The 26,459-nt window shown below is 35.8% G+C and overlaps 1 protein-coding gene across 6 annotated transcripts in view; it reads left to right on the top strand.

The window, feature by feature from the left end:
* MICAL-like (protein) overlaps positions 1-26,459 on the top strand; it is a 517,823-nt gene that overhangs the window by 338,790 nt on the left and 152,574 nt on the right. For all 6 annotated transcript variants that reach the window (XM_073976324.1, XM_073976325.1, XM_073976328.1 and 3 more), the window contains 2 exons: positions 7,400-7,810; positions 23,293-23,477. In XM_073976324.1, coding sequence (XP_073832425.1) covers positions 7,659-7,810; positions 23,293-23,477 — 337 coding nt within the window. In that variant the 5' untranslated portion in view covers positions 7,400-7,658. The remainder of the gene's footprint in view (positions 1-7,399; positions 7,811-23,292; positions 23,478-26,459) is intronic.

Genomic DNA, 26,459 nt, shown 5'->3' with positions numbered 1-26,459 from the left:
TAACAGCCTCTGTTCATAGATTAATAACATCTCTTAATAAATTAGCAGTCTCTGTTCTAATACAATACCAGTCTCTGTTAATACATTAACAGCCTCTGTTAATACATTTACAATGTCTGTGAATACATTAAAAGCCTATGTTAATACAATAACAGCCTCTGTTAATACATTAACAGCCTCTGTCAATACATTAGCAGCCTCTGTTAATAAATTAACTACCACTGTTAATACATTAACAGCCACTGTTAATACATTAACAGCGTTTGTAAATATTATACCAGTCCCTGTTAATACATTAAAAGCTTCTGTTAATACATTAACAGCCTCTGTGAATACATTAACAACCTCTGTTAATACATTAATAGCCTCTGTATAAGTTAGATACTTTGTCCCACAACTTCCCCTGCTCGATCAATCACGGATGCTGATTGGCGCACTGGCATCTCCTCTACAATTCCCTCTGCGGATACCGTAGTGTGCGGATCGCCGCTGGGCATCGGTTGTTGTCGGTTTGCTCGCCTTGTTACACTTTGCTCTCACTGGAATAATTGTAATTGTAGTAGTATATGACATGGGATCCTCTGCGATCACTCAGAACCTCTGCGTTCACTTGTCATTAGTCATTTGTCGAAGAATAACGTCTACGCGTTATTACAAAAAGGCCTCTGTCGCCAATACCACTGATTACAAAAGGTAATCTATTTTGTTGTATGAAAAGAGTCACAAATAAACTTCCAGCATATTATTATATTTAAATTGATACTGCTTGTGTTTTTATTTCTTTGATTCTTTTCTCCCTCCACTGCTCAACATACGGTATCCTGAGCTATCGTTGTAAATACCTATGGATTTCCCCTCCCTCACCTAAACATTGGTCGCATCGAGCCGGATAGAAGCCAGCCTTTTTGTTGTCGCTGCTCCAGTTGCCTATTCCCTCCCTCTTGTATTGTGATACAACGAGATTTGAAGCATTTGTTGTTGTCTTAGAACGGACAAATATTGAAGAAAATTGCATCTCCTCTAAACAACAACAAATTACCATACTAACACCAGGTACGTAAACTCAGATTTCTATCAAAAGTGAGCTACCGCGAGTGTTAATATTTTTCGTTTGAGCAGTAAATAAATAAATCATTGGTCGAATTTCAATTATCCTACGCGAGTGAATTAAATTCGTTGCCTTATTTCGCCTATTATACAGTCCACACAAAACTTGTTGAAATCGTTGTTGTACTGATCACCCCCAATCGCGTTGATCATACAAATCATTATTCGTGTTGTTGTTATTTTTGTTAGATTTGCTAACTATTAGTTCTCACCATAACAACCAACACACTCCTTCCAATCGCCTTTTATTGTTGTTAAAAAATTACAAAGTTCATAGTGGTCGACTATTAACACCACTACTTGTGTTAATTATTTCGTTCCTACAGTGAAAACATCTTAGTTGTTGCTCAACTTGATATTTCTATATCGTTGTACTGATCACCCTACGTGGCGTTGATCATACAAAACGTCTTCGTTTTTCTTCATAGTATCACACAACTCGTTTAGTTGTTGATCTCATTTGAAAGGCCGACACCTTTAGTGAGAATTCGCTGTGATATTTACAAAAACAAAACTCATAAAATTTCCAATCGGATTTGCATCGGTTATTAAACTCTCGCTTTGGTAAATAATAACTCTCATTGCACCGATTGTTCTTGTTATTCCCCAGGGTTTTTTCTAACGAAGCCCTTCTGTTGAGAATTTGCATTGGCAAATTTACACTAACAACATAACATACATTGTTACACTTTATATACATATTGTCGTTTGGTTTTAGTTGTTGGTACGATCCTCTCCATCCCAAAAAAATATTTGGCGTTGTTATTCCCCCTCGCTTTACATAAAACCCTTTGAAAATTTGCACAGCCAAATTTACAATAACAACGCACCTTCCAAATTCTCGCTGCATTTGATTTCGTTGTTGTATACATCGTCCATCACCAACCACATTCGTTTTTCAATTCTCCCTTTTGTCCAACAGGTAATTATTGTAATTGGAGAAATTACATTGTAATTCTACCAACAACATTCCCGCCTTTTTAAGCGTCCCTTACAAAGTTCTGTTGATCTGCAGCACTCACTTGTTTGATCGTTTGTAGCGTCGGTCTTTGAGTGGGAGCTTCGCTGCTTACACATACCCATTTTTCTGCTAGCGTCGCTTGTGTGGTTAGCACAGTGGGATAAAATAGCACAAATAGTTTTTTTTAATAATTAATTTTGAAAATTATTTTTCGATAATTTTTTGAAATCTTATTAATTGGCAGTAGGGTTTTTGGAATTTTTGGACAAATTCACCCTACATTCGGCATTTATTGCACATATTCCTAGTAGAAAATATATGTGAAAAAGACTCGTTTTTCGACATTTTAGTATTATTTTTGGCAATATTTGTTAAATATTTTGGAAAATTATTTGAGTCTCCGTAGGGGTTTCGGTATTTTTGGACAAATACACCCTACTTTTCGCATACTTTGCACCAACTTGTCAACCTAACAATATATATTTCAGACCAATTAGTTGATTTGCGTTGATTTTCTGGTGCAAACAATAAAGTTTTCATATTAATAACTTATTTGTCTCTGGATTTTGGACAACTACACCCTACAATTGGCTTATCTCACCTTATCAAACACCCTACACTTGGTAGCACCATATACATTCTTGTATAGTTGAAACTTTTTTGCATTTTTTGGCCAAATTAAAGTAGTTTTTGATCGCCCTGAGGAAGTTTCTTCAAATTTTCTCGTATTTTGTCCTACTATAATTTCAAATATTATCACCCGTTGCTATTATTCTTTTGCATTTGTAAAATTCTGGAGGTTTTTGTGGAAATTTCTTATTTCCTTTGAGCTATAGCAATTTGTGCTTCAACTGAATCTCCTCTTTTCAACATTTCTCGTAGTTTGTTGCAAATTAAATTGTAGATTTTCGGTGATTTTTGTGCATTAAAACTTCAAAATGTCAGTCACCCCACTCACTCGTTTTGTTAGAGCTTCAGACATATTTTTGAAATTTGTAGCATCCTTAGAACGGATTAATGAGTCCACATATAATGTCTATAATCTCGAAATTCGCAGTTCAGAATTTCAAAAATTGTGGCACAAAGTCAAGTGCGCTTATGACGAGTGCAAAAACTACCTCACGACATCCGAGACTGCACAGGCTGGTGTTATTGATGTCGTTGAGGAAAAATATGGTACATCCTACATTGCTTATCTCCGGTGTTTGTCTACAATTGACAGGCATCTTAAACGCCTTAAATCTTCAGGCACAGAAACTCCTTCACCTGCTATAGCTCCTCCAATATCACCACCTCCACAAGATGAATTGTTGAACGTTTCAAAAGAAACACAATCTCCAGGTTTGCTTTCGAGTAAATCTTTAGAAATCTCACCACCTCCCAAACACTCGTTGAATCTTGCTGAAGTAGCAACTCCACCCAATATATCGTTGGACGAATCCGTCCCGTCGGTTCCTGTGCAGTCTGCTTCTCCCTCTGTACCTGCTCCACCTGAAACTTTTTCCCCCATTCCAACTTGCTCTAGTGACCCTGTTGCTAACTCCACATCACCTGTCGATTCCCACAGCTTACCATTGCCACCAATCGACATTGATATTTTTGCTGGCGATTTTATATCTTGGCCATCTTTTAGGGATTTATTCACCACTATATTCGTCAATAATTCGCAGCTCTCGAATATTGAACGTCTGTACTACTTAGTACGGAAAACCACCGGTGAGGCACGCGAAATCGTTTCGAGATTTCCACTCACCAATTGTAGTTTCCCTTTAGCGTGGAAAGCTTTGTCGGTTGCCTATGATAACAAACGCATCCTGGTGGATAGTCACATAAAACAATTGTTTGCTCTCCCAGCTCTAGAAAAAGAAACAGTTTCAGGTTTGAAAATTCTTCAGCGCGGTATCATTAGTTGTCTAGCTGCAATGACCGTCTATGACGTCATCACGGATCATTGGGATCCACTAATTGTGTATATTTGTTTGCAGCGTTTGCCTAAATTGACTTTGGCTCTGTGGGAGCAAAGCATCAAAAACAAATCGTCTTTGCCTTCTTGGAAAGACTTAGATGCCTTCCTCACAGAGAGGATACAAACACTGTTGTGTATCCAGAACATGTATGGACATCAAGTCACAAATTCGTCAACTAAGCATATTTCTACATCTTGTCGCACCAATAACTCGTTGTTATCGAATGCTGTTCCTAAATCCTCCAATAAATTGTTGTCGGTACATAAATCTGACGATGTATCACCCCCTCGATCCACCAATTTATTGACAAGGACTTGCCCAATTTGTCCTAATCAGAGACATGCTTTGCGCCTCTGCCCCCAATTTTCTAAACTTTCATTTGAGGACAAATTTTTGATTGTTAAAAAGTATAAGTGCTGCCTTAATTGCTTATCTCGTGGTCATGCAGTTAAATCTTGCCAGAGCAAACATAGTTGCAACTGGTGTAAACAACGGCATCATAGCCTTCTCCATCGGCCACAAGTTAGAAGAGTTATTGCTCCGGCCACATCAAAACTGTCTCCGTCTTTTACTGATGTCAAAAGTCGAGATCCCAGTTATGTTCTGTCGCAGCCCAGACACCTCCCAGGCAGTTCTACTATGCCATGCACTTCTCCGGCTTTTACAAATGTCAAAAGTCGAGAGTCTAAGAGTACTGTGTCGACTTGCTCTTCTTCCAAACGCCAAAGCAATCATACAGACACTAATACCTTGCGCAATAGTAAAGTTCTTGCTGCGCCATCTTTGTTGAAACCCACTCCGGCTTTTACCAACGTCAAAAGTCGAGCATTCACTTCTTCATTGTCGAGATCACACGCATCTCCGGCTTTTACGAAGGTCAAAAGCCAAGTATTTAGCCCTTCTTTGTCACGCTCGAATACCTCTCCGGCTTTTTCCAAGATCAAAAGTCGAGTATTTAGTCCCTCTTTGCCGCGTTCATCCTTCTCTCCGGCTTATACTGATGTCAAAAGTCGAGAACTTCGTTTGTTGGATCGGTCTTCGGTCAACACCAAACTCCTCCTCAGATAATAATTTGCTTTTGGGAACGGCCAAAGATAGTTTTGAATTCGTAGCTTCACAAAAATCTATTTTCGGGTACCTCCTTACGGGTTCAGTTCCTACCGTCTCTAGCACATAACCTCGCAATCGATAGTACTATTGAAAATCGACCACTATAGTCAATTGTAGAAACATTCAGCACTATTATGTCTTGAAAACTAAAATTGAATTGTTCAGTGACTCGTCTCCATATTCTTGAATCAAGCGAATATCGGAGTCGATCCTTTCTTAATTACTCGTTTATTGACATCGCTTGTTTGACCTATAGCTCACTTGAAATCTGAATTTACGTTCATGAATCTTCTTACTGACATATTGATATAATATTATTAATCTTCATTGTAATTATTCCTAGCTTTAATTTGTTGATCCACGCTTACGTGTATCAAGGTGGGCGGCAATGTATAAGTTAGATACTTTGTCCCACAACTTCCCCTGCTCGATCAATCACGGATGCTGATTGGCGCACTGGCATCTCCTCTACAATTCCCTCTGCGGATACCGTAGTGTGCGGATCGCCGCTGGGCATCGGTTGTTGTCGGTTTGCTCGCCTTGTTACACTTTGCTCTCACTGGAATAATTGTAATTGTAGTAGTATATGACATGGGATCCTCTGCGATCACTCAGAACCTCTGCGTTCACTTGTCATTAGTCATTTGTCGAAGAATAACGTCTACGCGTTATTACAAAAAGGCCTCTGTCGCCAATACCACTGATTACAAAAGGTAATCTATTTTGTTGTATGAAAAGAGTCACAAATAAACTTCCAGCATATTATTATATTTAAATTGATACTGCTTGTGTTTTTATTTCTTTGATTCTTTTCTCCCTCCACTGCTCAACATACGGTATCCTGAGCTATCGTTGTAAATACCTATGGATTTCCCCTCCCTCACCTAAACAGCCTCTGTTAATACATTAACAACCTCTGTTAATACATTAACAGTCTCTGTTATTACATTAATAGCCTCTGTTAATTCAATAACAATTTCTGTTAATACATTAACACCCTCTTTTAATCAATTAACAGCCTCTGTTAATGCATTAGCAATCTCTGTTAATACATACACAGCCTCTGTTAAGACATTAACAGCCTCTGTTAATACATTAACAGCCTCTGTTAATGCATTAACAGGGTCTGTTAATACATAAACAGCCTTTGCTAATACATTAACAGCCTCTGTTAATACATTCACAGCCTATGGTAATACATTAACCTATGTTAACATTAACAGCCTCTGTTAATACATAAAAACCTCTGTTAATAAATTAAATACCACTGTTAATAAATTAGCATAAATTAACAGCCCCTGTTAATGCATTAACATCCTATGTTCATAGATTAATAACACCTCTTAATAAATTAGCAACCTCTGTCTCGGTTAATACATTAGCAGCCTCAGTTAATACATTTACAGCCTCTGTTACTCCATTAACATTCTCTGTTAATACATTAACAGCCTCTGTTAATTAATAAACTACCACTGTTAATAAATTAGCAGCCACTGTTAATACATTAACAGCCACTGTTACTCCATTAACAGCGCCTGTAAATACATTACCAGTCCCTGTTAATACATTAACAGCCTCAGTAAATACATTAACAGCCTCTGTTAATACATTAACAGCCCCTGTTAATACATTAACAGCCACTGTTAATACATTAACAGCCACTGTTAATACATTAACAGCCACTGTTAATTCATTAAAAGCCACTGTTGATACATAAACAGCCACTGTTAATACATTAACAGCCACTGCTAATACATTAACAGCCTCTGTTAATACATTTACAGCCTCTGTTACTCCATTAACATTTTCTGTTAATACATTAAAAGCCTCTGTTAATACATTAAAAGCCTCTGTTAACACATTAACAGCCTCTGTTAATAAATACATTAACAGTTACGAGTAATACATTAACGTCCAATGTAAAAAACATTCCCTGTTAAAACTTTAACAGTGCCTCTTAATACACCAGCAGCCACTTTTAACATAATAACATTCACTGTTGTTACATTACATGAATATGTATGCTAATATTTATACTGAAATTAAATCTCAGCAACTTTCGTTACACCCAAATGTCTGCCATTTAATGCCACCTAAAACTAAATCATCATTTCATGTTTTTGTATATTTCTAATATATTTCAGTATCACATTCTAAGCTTCAAAAAATTTAAAACATGTTTTTTTTTTAATTAAAATACATTTATATATGACACAATATTAATCATTCTATTCTATATTTATTACTTTTTCAGGTTTAAACCCCCAAAAACTAAAATCAAAACTTTGTTGGTGCTGTTTTTCAAGAAGAAGACTCGATTTGTGAAACAAAGAAATCCCATAATTATCTAAACAACAATAAAATATATTTGATCGCGTGTCTACTATCATCATTTTTATAATTTAAAACGCTGACAACGCGTAGCCAGCCAGCAATACGTACCAGCAGCATTCAGTAAAATAGGAGAAAAACTTTGAAACACACTCACATAGAAACAAAACTACAGAACAACAATGGCTGAACGTCGTGGAACAAAAGCTTTGGAATTATGGTGCCGTCGCATGACAGAAGGTTATCCTGGTGTTCAAATAGACAATATGACCACATCGTGGCGTGATGGTTTAGCGTTTTGTGCAATGATCCATCATTTTAGACCAGATCTTATGTAAGTATTGCATAATTATTTCTAAACAAAAAAAAAATCGCAATTAATTTTAGACATTTGTGTTTGAAAAAAGTTCAGATCATTTAATTTTGAGGAAAATTCGAGGAAACATGTGTTAATTAACAGTAGAATTGTTATGTGAATTTGGAATCTTATTAGAAAATTTAAATTAATTGTCCATGGTAAATGTTGAAATAATTTGTTATCGATGACATTTAAAACAAACTAAATTAAATAGCATAGAAAGAATATAACTGTTATTCAGACATCATCATTATCAACGAAAAGAAGAAAAAAAAAAAATATTAAAACTGCAACGGTATTATTTTGTAGTCGAAAGACCAAAACCCCATAATTATGGCAACGTGCCAAAGACCCAAAACTAAAATAAACGATAATAATTACTATTTGATTATTTATTTCAAAGCAAACAGCAACAACAGAAACGACAATAATTTCAAATTTGTTGACTGGGGTGACACCCAGAAAACATAAATTTTCGAAACCATTTAAAAAACTGTTCAAATCGTTTGAGGAAGGGAAGGGAGATTTGACAAACAAAACATTTGTTCAATCGTTTGTTCAAATGGTTTTATTTTTTCGGTTATTTGAATGTCTTTGACCTTTGCTGGCAAACTAAACGGTTTTGTGGTCAAAACATTGCCCCAATCGTCGTCGTTAGCAGTAAATTAAACATAGAATAACAAACAGTTAACTAAAGGAACATGGAAACCTATTTTGTTGGCAGTTTACGAGCATTTTAAAGTCGACACAAAACAATTCTTGAACTTCATAAGCCGAATATGTTTTGGTTTTTGATTAATATCCCCAAAACAAAAGATTAATAAAACGAAATCACTCATAATATTTCAAATTGCATACAAATATAGCCTATTGAAATTTGTATTTAGCTTTTGGTTATATTTTTGTATGTTTCGAGGTCAAAGAATAAAATCATAAAACAGCTAATGGCGGAGCAGGATTGAAAAATTAAATGACACACAAAAAGATTAAGGTTAAGAGGGAAACGCACAAACACCCCCCCACAAACCATCAAAGAGAATTGTGTTGAAAATTATCTTCAACGGAAGAATTAAAATCCCCTCTAAAATGTCTTTTTCTTTTTTGTTTTCGTTTAAAATTGCTTTTTATTTATTTAATCAAATCAATGTCACTTTAAATGGGTTTTCGTATAAGCGAATCTTCATGGTATTGAAGTTGATTATACGCAAATTCCTCTCTAAAGTGCCAATAAAGACAACCTTTTTTTGTTTTAAATTGCCAATTGTGTGTGTGTTTTTATTATTATTTTTGGTGTTTAAAAAAAAACAAACAATTGTAACATTTTGTTTGTTGTTTGGTGACAACTGAAACTATAGTATTCCCTACCCTTCGCCCGCAAATAATCAATTTCATATCCACTTTAAAATATTTTGTTGTTATTCAAACAATTGAATTACAACAAAATATGGACTCAAGCTGAAATAAACACAAAGATGTGAAATTATAAATTTTAAAAAATCGGAAGCGATCGCGGATTTTTACTGCCAAAACACCAACTAATGATATAGACCACAATCACCAATGTCGTGTATTCCAATACGTCTAATTATCTCTGAAATTTCGCGTTTTGGTCAAAAGCGTTGTGGGGGAGGTTGCCCATGACCACTACATACTTCCGTTATAAAAAAATATCTAAAAACCTATTCTTACACCAAACGAACCTAATCACAAAATTTCATCAAACTCGGTCCAGCCGTTTCGGAAGACTTCAATTTCAAATACCGTGACCGGAGAATTTGGTATATAGAGATATATAGGTATATATAGATATATATAGATGTCTAAAAGTCTATGCTATTTTGCATTTAAAGCTGATATTTCAGACATTTTGAAGAACTTTGGCTGATTTCCCAATCGAACCAACATTATTTAAAGGTGACAGTAAAAATACCATGGCATAATCAATATGTAACATGTGTGGTCTCTTAACCCCAGAACAAATATGGGTGGATTCTCAGGCCCGACAATATCACATTTTCTTCTCTAATGGCTACAATTTATGATTCTGTTTTATTAACAATAATCCATATAGAATATTCATTGGTAATTTACTTTGAAAATTATATCAAATTAGGCACATTTTCATGCAGTTTCCCTTAAAAAATATTTTGAAAAATATCGCTGCTTTTGAATTGGATACTAAACAGCAGACATTTGAATTGTTTTGGACATTTTGGCAGTTTTTAGTCTATACGTACTATGGACAGTTTGTCATACGAACTTATGTTATGTTGCTTCTCTTCTTCTTCTTTATTTGCTAATTTGTTTTCCGAATGTTAGCGACCAATACAATATAAATAGATTTTTTTTGGTAAATAAATATGTATGCAATATATGCTTATAGATTGCTTTGTATATCTGCAAACGCCTCTCTATCTTCGACAATAGGGTTGTAGTATCTCGGATGCCCATTCTATAATGTTATCGATCCATGTTGTCTCCTTTCTTCCTCTAACAGGTCTTCCTTCTACCTTTATGCGAATTATATTCTGCAGCAATTTATATGTTAGGTTTCGCATATTATGCCCCAGGTATGCTGTTTTTTGTCTTTTTATAACTGAGATAAGTTCTCTTTCGCAGTGCATCCTTCTCAGTACTTCGGCATTTGTCATATGGGCTGTCCAAGAAAGTACTCTCCTATTAATCTATATCTCAAAAGCCTCCAGCCTTCTTATATCAGCCGTTTTAATTGTCCATACTTCCGTTGCATATAATAACACTGTGTTGTTTAGAGTGACATGAAAAAATGACTTTACAAGAAAATGGAATTTACTTGCGAACATTTCCGTCCGATGATTTTTCACAACTTTCGACGTGGATAATCACGGCAAGAGTGCCCCGATCAAATTAAATCTTTGTATGTCGATAAAGGACCATCCTATAAGACTATGAAAAACTGGTTTAATGAATTCAATTGTGGCCACCACTCACCAAAAAGTGAAGATCGTGAGGGTCGCCCAAAATCGGCCGTTGTGCCATGAGATAGAGGCATCCTTGGGCATTGCATCCACCAACTAACATTTGATATTGCATAAACACCTGACCGCAAAAATGGATATTTCTCGTTAGATCCAGCAAAATTGGACAATCGGTAAAAAAGACGTTCCCAGACGAATCTTGGATCTATGCTTAAGAAGCCCGAAACAAAACAGGAATCGACCATTTAGGTCTTTGAAAGCGATCCAAATCCAACGAAGGTTGGTCATATAAGAAGCACACTTAAGTTCCCACAAGGTCCCTCAACAACAACCGCAAATTCACACACCACACATACCTAGTAGTAATGCTGGCGGCCCAAATAACTTAGGTCACATAACCAACAACATTGATGACAATATCTCAGGTTCTTTGGCCACAACAACTACAGAAATTGATCTAGACAATACCAATTCACCTGCCTCACACCTTGCCCGGACATCCCAACATTATGTGGGACATCGTTCATCAATTGCCTCAGCAGCACCACCACCCCCGCCCATTGCACCCACCCATCGTCGTGTTAATTCGACGGTTCTAAGTGTACCCACAATGCTTTTAACACATCCCAGTGCTGTCCTGCAGGACAACATTACAATTAAGGGTTCAACATCGTTGGATTTACCCACCTCAGAGGGTGGTATTGCAATGACGGGTCGCCGCCATCACAACGTTCCCTATCGGCCGCCTCACATCGTTCGGTAATCTCACAATATTCAGCGCAAATTTTTTCTATGTAAGCTTTTTCGACAATCTTATACATATATCATTTTATATCATATATAATTTGTTTCATATATCATATCAATTAAAAGTGATTTGTGCGGGACATTTTTCCATATTTAAATAGAGTAAATGTTATTATAGTCAATAATAGCCAAAGGTCATTCATTCGTCCAACAGGAACTATTTTTTTTTTCTTTTCATAGTATTTTTTTCAAAAATAATTTTTCCAAAGTGATTTGTGCATGACCTTTTTAATGCTTAAAAATACTTTGGTCATTAATAGGCAAAAGTTCATTTATTCCCGTAACAGGAATTTAAAAAAGTCAAAAAGTCATAACCCTAATACATACATACATCTCATATCTTAAAACTATAAAACCTCTTTAAACCGTCCCATTGCTCATTGCTTTAGAATCGTTTTTATTGGCCAAAATATTGTAAGTTTTTAACGGAATATATCTGTTTTAGAATATTTTTTGACGGGTAACATTTTGTGCTTTCTTGAATACAAATCCGTCCTGTTATTTGCTGAGAAATTTAGAACAAGGTTCGACTTTCATTTTTTAATGTTTATATCCTACACCACTATGTGAGGAATATAAGTTAGTTTTGGTTCATCAGTTTGTAACACATCGACATAATGGTCGTAGACCCACCTTTATATATGGGTCGCAATTTTGATCGGATCACTGTAATTGGGTGAGAGAGAAACAGACTATAGATTTTGGTGACGGTGGGATAATATTCAGGGGTCAGAAAGAGCAAAAAACGTATGTGGAGAAAAATAAACGTTTTATGCAAATAACTACTAATGTCCTGTGACATGCCCTTGGGTGAATAGGTCGATTTGTAATGAGTATTTTTGCTGGTTTCCAAATAAATTTGTACTTACCGCCCATCGCCAAATTTAAAAGCGAAATTACAGCTGTTCGGTTGAAAATTGTGCGAAGGTGCCTATACCAGCTAATTTACAGCTAATTCGATTGGAAAGTAGGCTAAAACATTTACCTACGTGTAATTACCAGGTACCGGCCAACCATATATGAAAGAACATTGATCTTAAAGATTACTTTTGACAATTTTAATGTATTAAAAAAAAAATTAAAAAAAAAAATTATTTGGGGGCTACAATTTTGAATTCTAGAGTAGACCAAAATTCTTAACGATTTAGAAGCTATGGGTCTGACAAAATGATCCCTTTTGACATCAATGCTTGACATCGTTTTGGGTCCATAAACCCAAAAGTGCAAGTGATGGGGAAAACGCCGAGACACGTGTTTTCTCTTTTTTGGTCCTCTATCATGATCGATTTTTGCATTTTTTACCCTCCACCATAATATGGAGGGTATAATCAAATTTATCATTCCGTTTGTAACACATCGAAATATTCTTCGGAGACCATATAAAGTATATCGTCAACTGAAATGACCAAAGACGTAACCCTCAAAGGGTTACGTTGAGGGTTAAGTCTTTGGGCATTTCAGGTGACGATATATATTCTTGATCAGGGTAGAATTCTATACCGATATAACCATGTCCGTCTGTCCGTCCGCCTGTTGAAATCAAAATACAGCTCGCAATTTTAATTTACTCCTAGGATGTTTGGTATTGCAAATGGGCTATATTGGTCCACGTTTTGATATAGCCCCCATTAAACGGTACCACCCGATTTTTGGTATTTTGAAGGTTTTAACTTCTTTCTCACACCGAAATGCTGAAAGTTGGTACTTAGTCTTCGTTGGTGGTATGAAGCTTATCCCCAGAATTTTGTCGGTAAAGGCCTACGTCTTCATATAGCCCCCATAGAACGGTACCTCCCGATTTGCGGTATTTAGAAGGTTGTTGCCTCAATATTCCTCCGAAATGGCTGAAATTTGGTATTTAGTCTTCGTTTTTGCGGATTCTGAAACTACAATGTTCATAGATGAGAAAAATAAAAAAACATCACAAAAAAAATCGCCAGAGCGCTTTTTAAATAAATCGCGATTCAAGTTGGCATTTTTAGGGGTTGTTTAGGTTTTTGCGATTTTACTTGGAAACCGCAAGTCCTATCAAAATAAAAATAAAGAAAATGTTGTAGCTATCAAAATTCTCTACAAGATTAACCTTAATAATATTTTCGTAGGTTTTACAACTTTTGAGATATAGACGCTGAATTTGGGACAATTCATATTCAATTCAACTCTGTATCGTCTCCTTATAAAACAATGCCTTGACTGCAATTTCCCAACTTAAACTTATATATCTAAAAAAATTGTACAACCTAAAAAAAATTACATAAGCCAGTCTTGTAGAGAATTTTCACAGCTATAAGATTTTTTCAGGTCCCATGCCGATAAGACTTGCCGTATTCAAGCAAAATCGCGAAACCCTAACAAAAAAACCAAAAATGTAAACTGAGCTTCTTTATCTCAAAAATGGTACAGCCTGAGAACAAGTAATAAACGTCAATCCTGTAGAGAATTTTCACAGTTACAACATTTTCTTTAGCTCCATTTCCATTAGACTTGCGGTTTCCAAGCAAAATCGTGAAAACCTAAAAAATACCTAAAAATGTGAATTTTGACCGCGATTTATTTAAAAATCCCTACAGCGATTTTTTCTTGTTTCGCGAAACCCTAACAAAAAAACCAAAAATGTAAACTGAGCTTCTTTATCTCAAAAATGGTACAGCCTGAGAACAAGTAATAAACGTCAATCCTGTAGAGAATTTTCACAGTTACAACATTTTCTTTAGCTCCATTTCCATTAGACTTGCGGTTTCCAAGCATAATCGTGAAAACCTAAAAAACACCTAAAAATGTGAATTTTGACCGCGATTTATTTAAAAATTCCTACAGCGATTTTTTCTTGTTTTTGGATTTTTCTCATCTAAGAACATTGCTGTTTCAGAATTCACAAAAACTTTTCCTGTGTAAGCGGTCTTCATTAAAAGTTAGTTAAGGCGCACCCTTCTTGACATTGTTTTATAAGTGCATTGTCCCAATTTGAACTTCAATATCTCAAAAATGGTAAAACCTACGAAAATACCGTAAAGGTAAATCTTGTAGAGAATTTTCATAGCTACAACATTTTTTTCAGTCTCATTTTTATAGGACTTGCTGTATCTAAGCAAAATGTCAACTTGAATCGCGATTTATTTAAAAAGCGCTCCGGCGATTTTTTTTTTGTTTTTTGATTTTTCTCATCTATGAACATGGTAGTTTCAGAATCCGCAGAAACTTCCCCAGTGTAAGCACCTTCCATTTAAATTTGATTCAAGAGCACCGTGCGCATTCATATAAAACTGAATTTAAAATAATGTTTTATTTTTCACGACTCAAACAATTGCAATCTTTTATGTCTTCCGTAGTATGCCGACCCACAATTTCCAATATTTTTTTCCATAGTTTTGATATGTTCACAACCGAATCCTATTAATGGTTAAGAAATCGGTTTGGTTTTGGCCAAAAATTACATTAAATTCTGAATTACAGTGGGTTGTAGTCTTATACATTTAATGCTTGTATATTTTAACATGTCTTACATATTATATATATATTGGCTTTCCATAAAAAATTTCATTTTTTATATGTGTTAGTGTTATGCACCCTAAAACTTGCAAAACAATATTTCAAGGTTAGCCTTCAGTTAAAATCAAAAGACTTAAGAACCAAACGTGATAAATAGGCATTCACACAAACAACTACCAAGGACGGCTGGATATAATATTTTACTTTTAATTGAGGCAACATTTAATTATATTTAAAAAAATGAAAATTGTTAGAAAAGTGATTTTATTTTTCAATGCCGAATCAATAAAATTCAGTGAATTATTTTTTTTTTTAATTTTATATGCATTTGTTGATAACAACAACTTATGCCATGTAACACAAATTTAAAAAATTTATGTGTTAACATTTTCATTTCATTGACCAAATACTCAATTTTCAAATGTAAACATTTTGAATAAAAATATGGTTTTTAGTTTAAGTTTTGATTTCAGCGTTTTGATTTGGTTTGTTTTGCTAAACGCAATTAAAGTGATTGCACTTAACCTAGTTTCGATTTTTCGCATTAGTAGCGCAAAATAGCAAAACTAAGAAAATGGCAGTAAACGAAGCGAATAGAAATCAACATTAACATTAGTACAAGCAGGCAGGCTACTAACCAACAACATGAATAGATTGGTTGTATTATTAAAACACAATTAACCACTGGAAGTGGTAGCATAGGCAGCAGCAGCAGTAGTAACAATAATTACTGCTGCTGAATTTATTAAATATGCAATAAACAAAAAAAAAACACAATAAGAAACAATTGTTATACTAGAATAAATTTTCATATTTAATTACACGATCAAATGAAAAAAACCAACAACAACTTAAAACCGAGAAAATAAAGAAAACTTGTTGTTCATTGTTTGGTTAATGCGGTTGTTAATTTCATAAGAAATCCCCCTCTCCACTACAAACAAAATTGCAAAAAATTGCGATGAAGTGTATCATGTTTAACATGATTATCCAGCAATTAATAACAGAAAATCGTTGCGGTGTGGGGTGGTGGGTACTGTTGCAAAACACAATGTTCAACAATTTGAATTTCAGCATTTAATAACATTTACAAAGATTTTTTTCTTCACAAGCTTTACAGCGAATATTGTGTTGTGAGGCTTTGCTATTTTGATTGACCCAAATTTCCCATCCGCTGAAGGAGAATCACGTTTTTCACATTTTCAAAACTTCCTTTGCAAATGCAATGGCAGTTTACAAAAAAAAAGAATAAAAATAAATAAATGAAACGAAAAATCTGTGACTAGTTATGACCTTGTCAAGGTTTTTTTTTTGCTATTGACTTTATAACAATAGCTGGCTTTTGTTTTTTTTTATTCTCAGTTTCTCAAATGATTTATTAACTGATATTAAGAGAGCTTTACACAGACAATAGAACTTTTTCAAAAAAAAATCTAAATTGCCAACAAATAGCTGGACAGACATTTAGAACTATAAAGTTTTGTTGTAATAGTTTGTTGATTTTTTTATAAATTAACATTTGCAAAGTATTTTGCATTTATGTGTTGTTTAAGCATGATGCTCAGGTGTTTGATTTCAGTTGCAGTTGTATGTAAGCATATGAAACGAGTTTTAATTAATATCACAATAACAAGAAAGAGCATTACAATCGCTGGAGGAGGCAGGGACGTAAGGAGCTTAGTCATAAAAGGAAACTTTATTTAAAAAAGTTATGTGAAACAGATATCACATATGGTGTTTCAATAACCACAAACATACATTTATTTCGCACTAACATCCTCGGAAGGCTAGTCCTCCTTCCGAGAGAGACTTTTCATATTATTGAGTGAACCATGATATATGTTAAGTAAATGAGTAAATAATCATTATTATCCCGAGGGTTACTTTTCCATTGCTAAACGATTGAGGTTGTCTGATAATCGAAGCCGGGCATCCAGTGTTTAAGGCCGGTGTGTTTTCAATTGCAACACGTTGGCATCTTCAATAACCAAACTTCAATAATTGCCATAATTAGCTATGCTTAAAAATGCGAATGATTTTTTCCTCTCCTCCCCCTCACCTATTTATTTCTCCCACGCCCTTACCATATATTGTTTTTTTTTTTTTTTTTTGCATTGCCTTGTTACTTTTTTATGTTTAATTCTTCGACTTATCTTGATTTTCCTTAACCTAATGACGCCTGTTTTATTCTAAACAAATGAGATATCTGAACAATTGTTAAATGGTAATGGGGTTTTGAACTCTTAGAGTTTGATAGTCAAACATCATGATTTGTTGGTCATGAGCACGTAAGAGACAAAGGGGACGCCATCTAATTAGATGCTTATATAAAACATACCTGCAATAGATATGTATATTGTTTACAACCTCATATCCCTGTATAATATTTTGATGAACTTTTGCATAAGATTAGATAAAATCTTAATTATAAGTTGATTCGACAAAAAAGCTCACGCACAAAAAGCTTTCAAAGTTTTCATATATGAGCTTTTTTGAAAAAAAAAATTGGTGTCACATTAAGCACATATATGGCTCAAAAAAGGTTTAAAGACCACACGACATAAACAACATGACATAAGCTTTTGTTTCTCACCAATTTTATCGCCATATCATAACATATATATCATTTTATATCATACATAACTTTATTCCATATATCATATAAATTCAAAGTGGTTTTTGCGTGACCTTTTTACAGTGTTTTTTTTAATGTTGTTGGCGTTTTTTATTGTTGGACTGCAGAATTTTACATCTTTGTGTTTATTTCAGCTTTAGTCCATATTTTGTTGTATTCAAGTATTTGAATAACAACAAAATGTTTTACAGTGGATATGAAATTGATTAGTTGCGGGCGGAGGGTAGGGAATACTATAGTTTCAGTTGTCACCAAACAACTTCATCAGTTCCCTTTTCCGCCGACTCAGTATCGATAAACAGGTCAATAAGCCCATCCAGCAAATTAAACAAAATGAGAAATTCGCCATATGGCCCTAAAACTGATTACCCTACAATTTGAGTCGAACTAAAGAATTTTATATCCACCACTGTTTTTATGTCGTCTTTGCTTTGCAAAGAATACGAACATAGGAGTGTTGCTTCAATAAGCGGGGGTAAAACAACGAGAAAGTTGTTGTTTTTGCATTACGCATTGATCAACAAGGCCGTGCTGATGCCTATTATTGTTGTTGGCGTTTTTTATTGTTGGACTGCAGAATTTTACATGTAGGGTAATCAGTTTTAGGGCCATATGGCAAATTTCTCATTTTGTTTAATTTGCTGGATGGGCTTATTGACCTGTTTATCGATACTGAGTCGGCGGAAAAGGGAACTGATGAAGTTGTTTGGTGACAACTGAAACTATAGTATTCCCTACCCTCCGCCCGCAACTAATCAATTTCATATCCACTGTAAAACATTTTGTTGTTATTCAAATACTTGAATACAACAAAATATGGACTAAAGCTGAAATAAACACAAAGATGTAAAATTCTGCAGTCCAACAATAAAAAACGCCAACAACAATAATAGGCATCAGCACGGCCTTGTTGATCAATGCGTAATGCAAAAACAACAACTTTCTCGTTGTTTTACCCCCGCTTATTGAAGCAACACTCCTATGTTCGTATTCTTTGCAAAGCAAAGACGACATAAAAACAGTGATGGATATAAAATTCTTTAGTTCGACTCAAATTGTAGGGTAATCAGTTTTAGGGCCATATGGCAAATTTCTCATTTTGTTTAATTTGCTGGATGGGCTTATTGACCTGTTTATCGATACTGAGTCGGCGGAAAAGGGAACTGATGAAGTTGTTTGGTGACAACTGAAACTATAGTATTCCCTACCCTCCGCCCGCAACTAATCAATTTCATATCCACTGTAAAACATTTTGTTGTTATTCAAATACTTGAATACAACAAAATATGGACTAAAGCTGAAATAAACACAAAGATGTTTTTTTTTTAATATTTAAATGGAATGAAAATTAGTTTAGTTATTAATAGGTCAAAGGTCATTCATTCATGCAACAGGAAATATTTTTTTTTTGAGATTTTTTCATTTCATAGGATTTTCCAAAAAATAATTTTTTTCATAGTGGTTTGTGCGAGACCTTTTTTAATAATTAAATGGAATGAATGTTATTTGGTATTACATTCTCGCTACAGGAAACCATTTTTGAGAAAAAAGGTCAAAAAGTCATAACCCTAATGTAAATATTTCAAAAGCATATTATATATACTAACAAGTCAAAATTATTGTGTAAAAAAAATATTAAAAAACGGGGGTAATTTTGTACTGCAAATTACTGAATTTCCTAGAAACATCCCAGAAAGCACAGCAAGAGAGATTTTTCCCATATCATTGGGGTGATACGAGGGGAACTCGAAAAGTTTGCGGGCTACTAATGAAAACACGAATATTTACTATCAAAAATAGTTTTATTATACACTCCACCATAGTATGGACGGCATATTAAGTTTTTTCCGTTTATATCGCATTGAACTGGGTGCCACCGTAGTGCAATGGTATGCACACCCGCCTTGCACGCTGAAGGTCGTGGGTTCGATTCCCCGGCCAAGCAACATCAAACAATTTTCAACGGTGGCAAAATACCCCTCAGTAATGTTGGCGACATTTCCTGAGTATTTCAGCCATGTAAAACTTCTCTACAAGTTGTGTGTCAAGACACGCCGTTCGGACTCGGCGATAAACTGTAGGTCCCATATCAATGAGCTAATATGAATCGGGGTGCAATCATTGATATGAGAGAAGTCTCCCTTGTCCTATCTGGGATGTTTGTGGAACAATTATTATCGCATTGAACTAATAATTTGCGACCCCATAAAGTATATATATTCTTGGTCAGGGTAAAATTCTAAGTCGATCTATGCATGTCCGTCCGTTCGTACGTCTGTGGTAATCACTCTAGCATCCACAAAAATAGAGATAGGACGTTTTGATATAACCCCCATATAACGGTTATAACGAGGGTTTTGTCTAAGGCTGAGGTGAGTTCAGTCGCAGCCAGGGTCAACTCAAGGACCCACGAAACCTTAAGTGAAACACGAGTGATGACAATTCAATTCTTTATTAGCACCAAGCACCAAGACTTGATGGTGCTTAATTTATGATTAACATGTGATATATGAAATTATATATGTTGGTTATTCGTCTCAGCTGGATGGAATCTTACTGTGGGCTCGCAGTCAACTGTCTTCGGCGACAAGAGGAAGAGTGATGTTGGTAAAGTTGTGGTAGTTGGCTCGGCGGTGCGCTGGTGGCAGGTGTCGGCTCGACCGTACACAGTGGTTGTTGTGTTGCTGCTCGGCTGTTGTATTCTGGTTTTTGTAGTCGTCTTGAATCGACTCGGGTTGATGTTACTCGGCTTGGTGTAGTCGTGTTGAAGCGACTCAGGTTGATGACACTCGGCTTGGTGTAGTCGTATTGGAGCATCTAGGGTTAATGTTACTCGGCTTGGTGTTATCGCGTTGAAGCAACTCGGGTTGATGTCTTCGGGGTGATGATACTCGGTTTGGTGTAGTCGTGTTGGAGCGACTCGGGTTGATGTTACTCGGCTTGGTGTTGTCGTGTTGAAGCGACTCAAGGTGATGATACTCGGCTTGGGGTAGTCGTATTGGAGCGAATCGGCCTCTTGTATTCGGGTTGATGTGGTCGAGCTGAAGCGACTCGGTTTGTTATATTCGGGTTGATGTGGTCGTGTTGAAGCAACTCGGCTTGTGGTATTCGGATTGATGACACTCGGCTTGGTGTAATCGGGTTGGTGTGATTGTGTCTATGACCCTCGGCTATGTGTCGTCGGCTTGGTGTGACGTGTTGATAATCCTCGGCTCGGGCTGATGGTACTTGGCTAGGTGTCGTCACCCTGTGCGATCGTGTTGTGACCCTCGGTTTTGGATTCGGCTGTGGCAGTCGGGTTGGTGATTCTCGTTGGGGCCCTTAGGTTTAGTCAGCCTGGAACGAGAAGACGATGGTATTTAGAGGGAAGTGAACGAATGGCGGAAGCGAACGAATCGCAGTGTACACACAAGAAGCGAACGAGTGGCGGAAGCGAACGAATCTCAGGAAGCTTCGGTTATGTTGGGTACCAGGCTACTGCAGACACCGCCACACGTCGACTTCGTGTATCCTCGGTTAACTCCAGCACTTGACCCCTTCTGGTGTCGAAAACCGAAATTCTTATGTGGGTAGCAAAAGGAAGCGAATGAGAATTATACTCATTTCATTACATCGAGTGTCATGACTGAGGGTATTTTATGAAGATTGCAGAGTATGTATTGACCAATGGTAAATTCATAGATAGCGGAACTCGTAGAAATATGCACATTAAGGTGGGGCATACAATGAGGTGGGTTAACCACAAAATAAAATATTTTTAAAGAAAAGAAATAAATGTAATGGTCTCGTTACACGGTACCTCCCGATTTTCTGTATTTTGAAGATTTTAGCTACAATTTTTAACAGAACTAGCTGTAATTTGACATTTGAGGCTCTCAGTGGCCACGAAACTTCTCCAACAAACATCGTCAACATAGGTCCATGTTTGAGGATTTTAGCTACCTTCTTTGACCGAACTACCTGTAATTTGACGTCTGAGGTTCTCAGAGACCAAAAAATATCTCCACCAAAAAATGTCACCATAGGTCCATGATTCGGTATATCCCCCATATAACGGTTATACATTTTTAATGGGTAATTCCAATGGTTGGAACGATAACCTTCGAATGGAATGACTCGCAAAATTAGATCAGTTTCCGAGACTGACTACGCCGGTTCATTCCTTCTGGTACCTCATCCGCCAAATGTCAACACTTCTGTGATTCTATTCATTTTAAAGTCACTTCTGGGATCTTCTTGGAGTGACTCCCAAAAATTAAATCCAGTTCTAAGATGAACTATGTCGGTTCATTCCATCCGGTCCTCCTTCGTAAAAATTTAACAGCTTTGCTTGTTAATCCAGTTTAAGGTCACTTCTCGGACCTTTACGAGAAATGGATCCAGAAATATTCCAATATTTACGGTCATACACCTACCGCACTAAAGATTTTAGTAGTCCTTTGAGGTCTTTGTAACAACGCTACAATTTTATTCAGCATACTTCAATTATTCTTGCAATATAAAAAAGTTTTGAAATGTTGCTTGTTAGTGCGAAGATCATTTTAATGTCAATTGTTATTAATATTCTTGTTGGAGTTGAGCTTAATGACCGAAAATTTTATTGCAAGTGAAAAAGGAATGCCGACGATTCGAACCCACACAACCACCTTCTAACTCGCTTCGACCTTCTATCTCGCTTCCTTCAATGTCCTTTTCGTCCTTTATTTTAAGAGCAGCTATAAAATTACTACAAGATGACGTTTTTCAGCTTAGAAATGTTCTGCAAAAATGTCGCTCTTATTGACAACCAATCGATTTTGTCGCGTTTATAGCGGCTCTTGATATAAATGACGAAAATGACATTGAAGGAAGCAAGTTAGAAGGTCGAAGTGCTCTACGAAAATAATCCTCATTCGATTTGACTGAATACATATCATCTCAAAAATAAGCTAAAGTAACAGTGAACAAAGATATAACGCTAATTCTTGATGGCTTACAGGGTCTATAGCAAAAACTTGATCACGCCATAACGCGGAAGTTCGACTAACGGCGGATCTGCTCTCCGGTGTTCTTAATATACTCACCAAGGCCTTTCTTCCCCAATAGGAAATTTCCGTGCCCCAGACTTTCACCTCCATTTTGTTGCACAGAATAATTTGCTTTAATTTGGGAAAATAAATTAAATACATTAAAATTAGTTGCAACTGTTATAATTTATTTGGTATATATTGAAAGTTAAAAATATATAAAAGCATCGTAGATAAAGGAGTATGAATAAGAATGTCCTACTAGAGAGGCATGTGAAAACAAGAATTTTAGGTGTAAACACAGTGAGGGAAAACCAAGATTCCGATGAATTTACCACGAGACGAAAAATATCAAAATGTTTGGATTTTAATGTTGGAAAGGAAAATTAAAATATTTGATATGATTTATCGTAAGTTTTCAGTTTCTTTCTTCAATTAAACATTATTTGTGGACAAGTTCTTACTCAGATTCTAATCCCTATTTTAAATCATTCATTTATTTTAATTTTATGTATTATTTATTTGTTAAACTAATAAACTTTTCTATTTGTTGTGTAATTTCAGTGACTTTGATAAACTAAACAAGGCCGATGTTTATTACAACAATGCCTTGGCATTCACAACAGCTGAAAAATATTTGGGTATACCTGCACTTCTTGATGCTGATGATATGGCCGCCTATGAAGTACCCGACAGATTATCAATTTTGACTTATTTGTCACAGTACTATCAAGCCTTTGCATCACAATGTAAGTTGATTTTTTTTGTTTATTAATAGAATATGAAACCAAATGAGGAAGCAATAAATGCTCAATTTGCCATATTAGGCTAACAGTTTTAAAATATAAAACTTAAGGCTTAATGTTTTCAGAAATTTCTAATGAAATGAAAATATTAAAAATATAAAACAACAATATATTTCACAATCTTAATTGCGGAAACGTTTCTTGTGAAATCTAATTCTCATTATATTGAGTTTCTAAGCCGCACTCATACTATCTTTTTTGTTTATGGACACGTGATTTGTATTCAATAGAATTTCACTGTCATTGTTGTGCGGTTAATAATAACCTAATATGGTTAATTTATTTCATTACATTGTCAATACTGTGAAATTTTCTCTATTTGGCCAATAGGAGGAGAGGTATGAGAATTATCGAGGCTAAGCGACAAATTATTTTCTAGTTTTAAGTGCATTCACTGAAACTTAATTTTTTTAAATTATTTTTTATTTTATTTCGCCCCTTACTGGATTTGAACACACGAACTTCTGGGGCCTAATTACGACATTCGATTCGATCGAGTATTTGCTCGAGACTGAAAAAATCAAACTATGAAAACCTATTCGCGCCATCAACTGTACATTTACTAAGGTATATGCATTACCAATTTGTTACAACAAAGTCAATTTTTACAAAAATAAATAATTTCGTACAGTTTTCTAGTACAACTTCATTTCGAAATTATTACCCAAAATATTATTCAACGATTTCAACAAATATTTACATTTTTTCGTTAATAATTTTGTTTTTTAGTTTTCGCTTTAAAATAAACAAATTTTTTAGCATCTACTTTCTTAATGTTCTTCAGACAACACAAAGGTGTTCATAGTTCGATTTTTTCATTCGCGAGCAAATTCTCTATCGAATCGAATGTCGTAATTAGGCCCCTGCTTTGTAGCCGAACACACTACATACTAGGCCACACACACGAACGTTGAGGGTTGCTTCATTGTTTACATGTGCACCACCAAGCGTTCATTGGTTATTTTGACTAAAAGTACCCGGCCGGCGGTAAGCGTTGAACACACAATCCTCTGATTTTTAGTCGGTCACACTAGCTCTGTGCCACCGTACTCATAACCTAATAAGGAGTAATTTAAGTAGTTATTTTTGTTTACATTACTTTGTAATGGGTTACATAATGACTAACCGATCCGTTTTTTTTGCTGGGAACTGTTCTAAAAATAGAAAATATTCTTTTAGCTTATAGATTATTTTTCAACTTCCATTGGGCATAGAATAACTGGTTATTCTAGTGCTTATAGTATAACTAGTAATTCAGTGCGACATGCCCTGGTTAAATAATGGGTTATTAGGGGGTTTTGTAAGGGGTTACGACTACCAAAAAGTAATATAACAAGTAAAAAAGTATCAGTCGGCTTTGCCGACAGAGATATACCCTCAGCCTGTGCAAATTGAAACACTTTTTTCACAAAAAACGTATGTATTTAGGGGGTTTCAAAATTTTGGTTGTATGAACCGACAAAAATGTTGAATAGGATTAAAGTTCAAAAATTTTGCGGAAAAGGTACTTAAAGGAATGGACCGACATAGACCATGGGGGTGCCATAGGGGGTTTTTACACCCTTCGGGCTGTTTTCTCAAGAAGTATGGACTTGCCCCTGAAACAACTTTTACCATCGTAATTGAGGCAGCGAATGTAAGTTGCTTCAACAAAAATCAAAGTGATTCAATAGCAGGTCTTAAAGTGAACTTATCCAAAATTTTGTGTGGGAGGTACGGGATGGAGTGGACAAATATAGTCCATATTCGAACCTGATCTATATCTGGTAGATATATTAGGATGTGCAAAGTATGGATTACATCGGTCAATCCCTTCAAGAGTTATCATGCGCACAATTTTTCCGAATATTTTTGAACTTTTGGGGGGGAGGTACCTAAAGGAGTGGACAGATATGGCTTATCTCAGAATTTAAACTATGTTTGGACAAAATATTACGAAGGCCAAATTTTGAACCGAATCAGCAGATCCGGTCGAGAATTATCTTGCGCTCCATCCACTACATACGGTGTTATAGGGGCTTCAGGTCATTTTCTCAGGAAGTATGGACTTGCCCCTGATTAAACTAGTTCCGTCGTATTGGGGGCAATGAATACAAGTTGTTTCAACAAAAATCAAAACGATTCGAGAACTGGTCCTAATCAGAACTTTTCCGAAATTTTGTGTGGGAGGTACCCGAAGGAGTGGACCGATTGAGTCGATATTGGAACCTCATTTAAGTCTGGTAGATATATCACGATGTGCAAAGTATGGGCCAAATCGGCTACTCCCTTCAAGAGCTATCGTGCGCACAAATTTTCTGAACATTTTCGAACTTTTGTGGGGAAGGTACCGGAAATAGTGGACCGATATAACCCATATTCGAACTTAAACTAAGTTTGGACAAAATATTACGAAAGCCAAATTTTGGATCAAATCGGTTCATCCGTTCGAGAGTTATCGTGCGCCATATCGGTCCACGCCTTCGGGTACCTCGAAGGGAGCAATCGATTTGGCCCAAACTTTGCACATCGTATTATTCCTTCTAGATATAGATCGGGTTCGAATATGGAGTATATTGGTCCACTCCTGCGGGTACCTCCCACACAAAATTCGGTTATAGTGAAGTTTAATAACTGCTCTCGGGTAGTTTTGAAATTTGTTTCAGTAAGTTGTTCTTGCAGCTGCCTTTACGACAGTACAATTTTTTTCTTGCGCAAGTCCATACTTCCTGGGATATTGGCTTAAAAGTTCCAAGAAACCCTGACGGCACCAAACAAAATGGCAATGGTTTAAGAACTGCTCCCGGAATTTTTTAAAATTTGTTTCAGTAAGTTGTTCTTGCCGCTGCCTTTACGACAGTACAATTTTTTTCTTGCGCAAGTCTATACTTCCTGAGATATTGGCTTAAAGTTTTCAAGAAACCCTGACGGCACCAATCAAAATGG

This window comes from Musca autumnalis, unplaced genomic scaffold (genome assembly GCF_047663935.1).
Source record: "Musca autumnalis isolate F117 unplaced genomic scaffold, ASM4766393v1 scaffold_3, whole genome shotgun sequence".
NCBI lineage: Eukaryota > Metazoa > Arthropoda > Insecta > Diptera > Muscidae > Musca > Musca autumnalis.
This window is presented reverse-complemented; position numbering and strand designations above follow the sequence as displayed.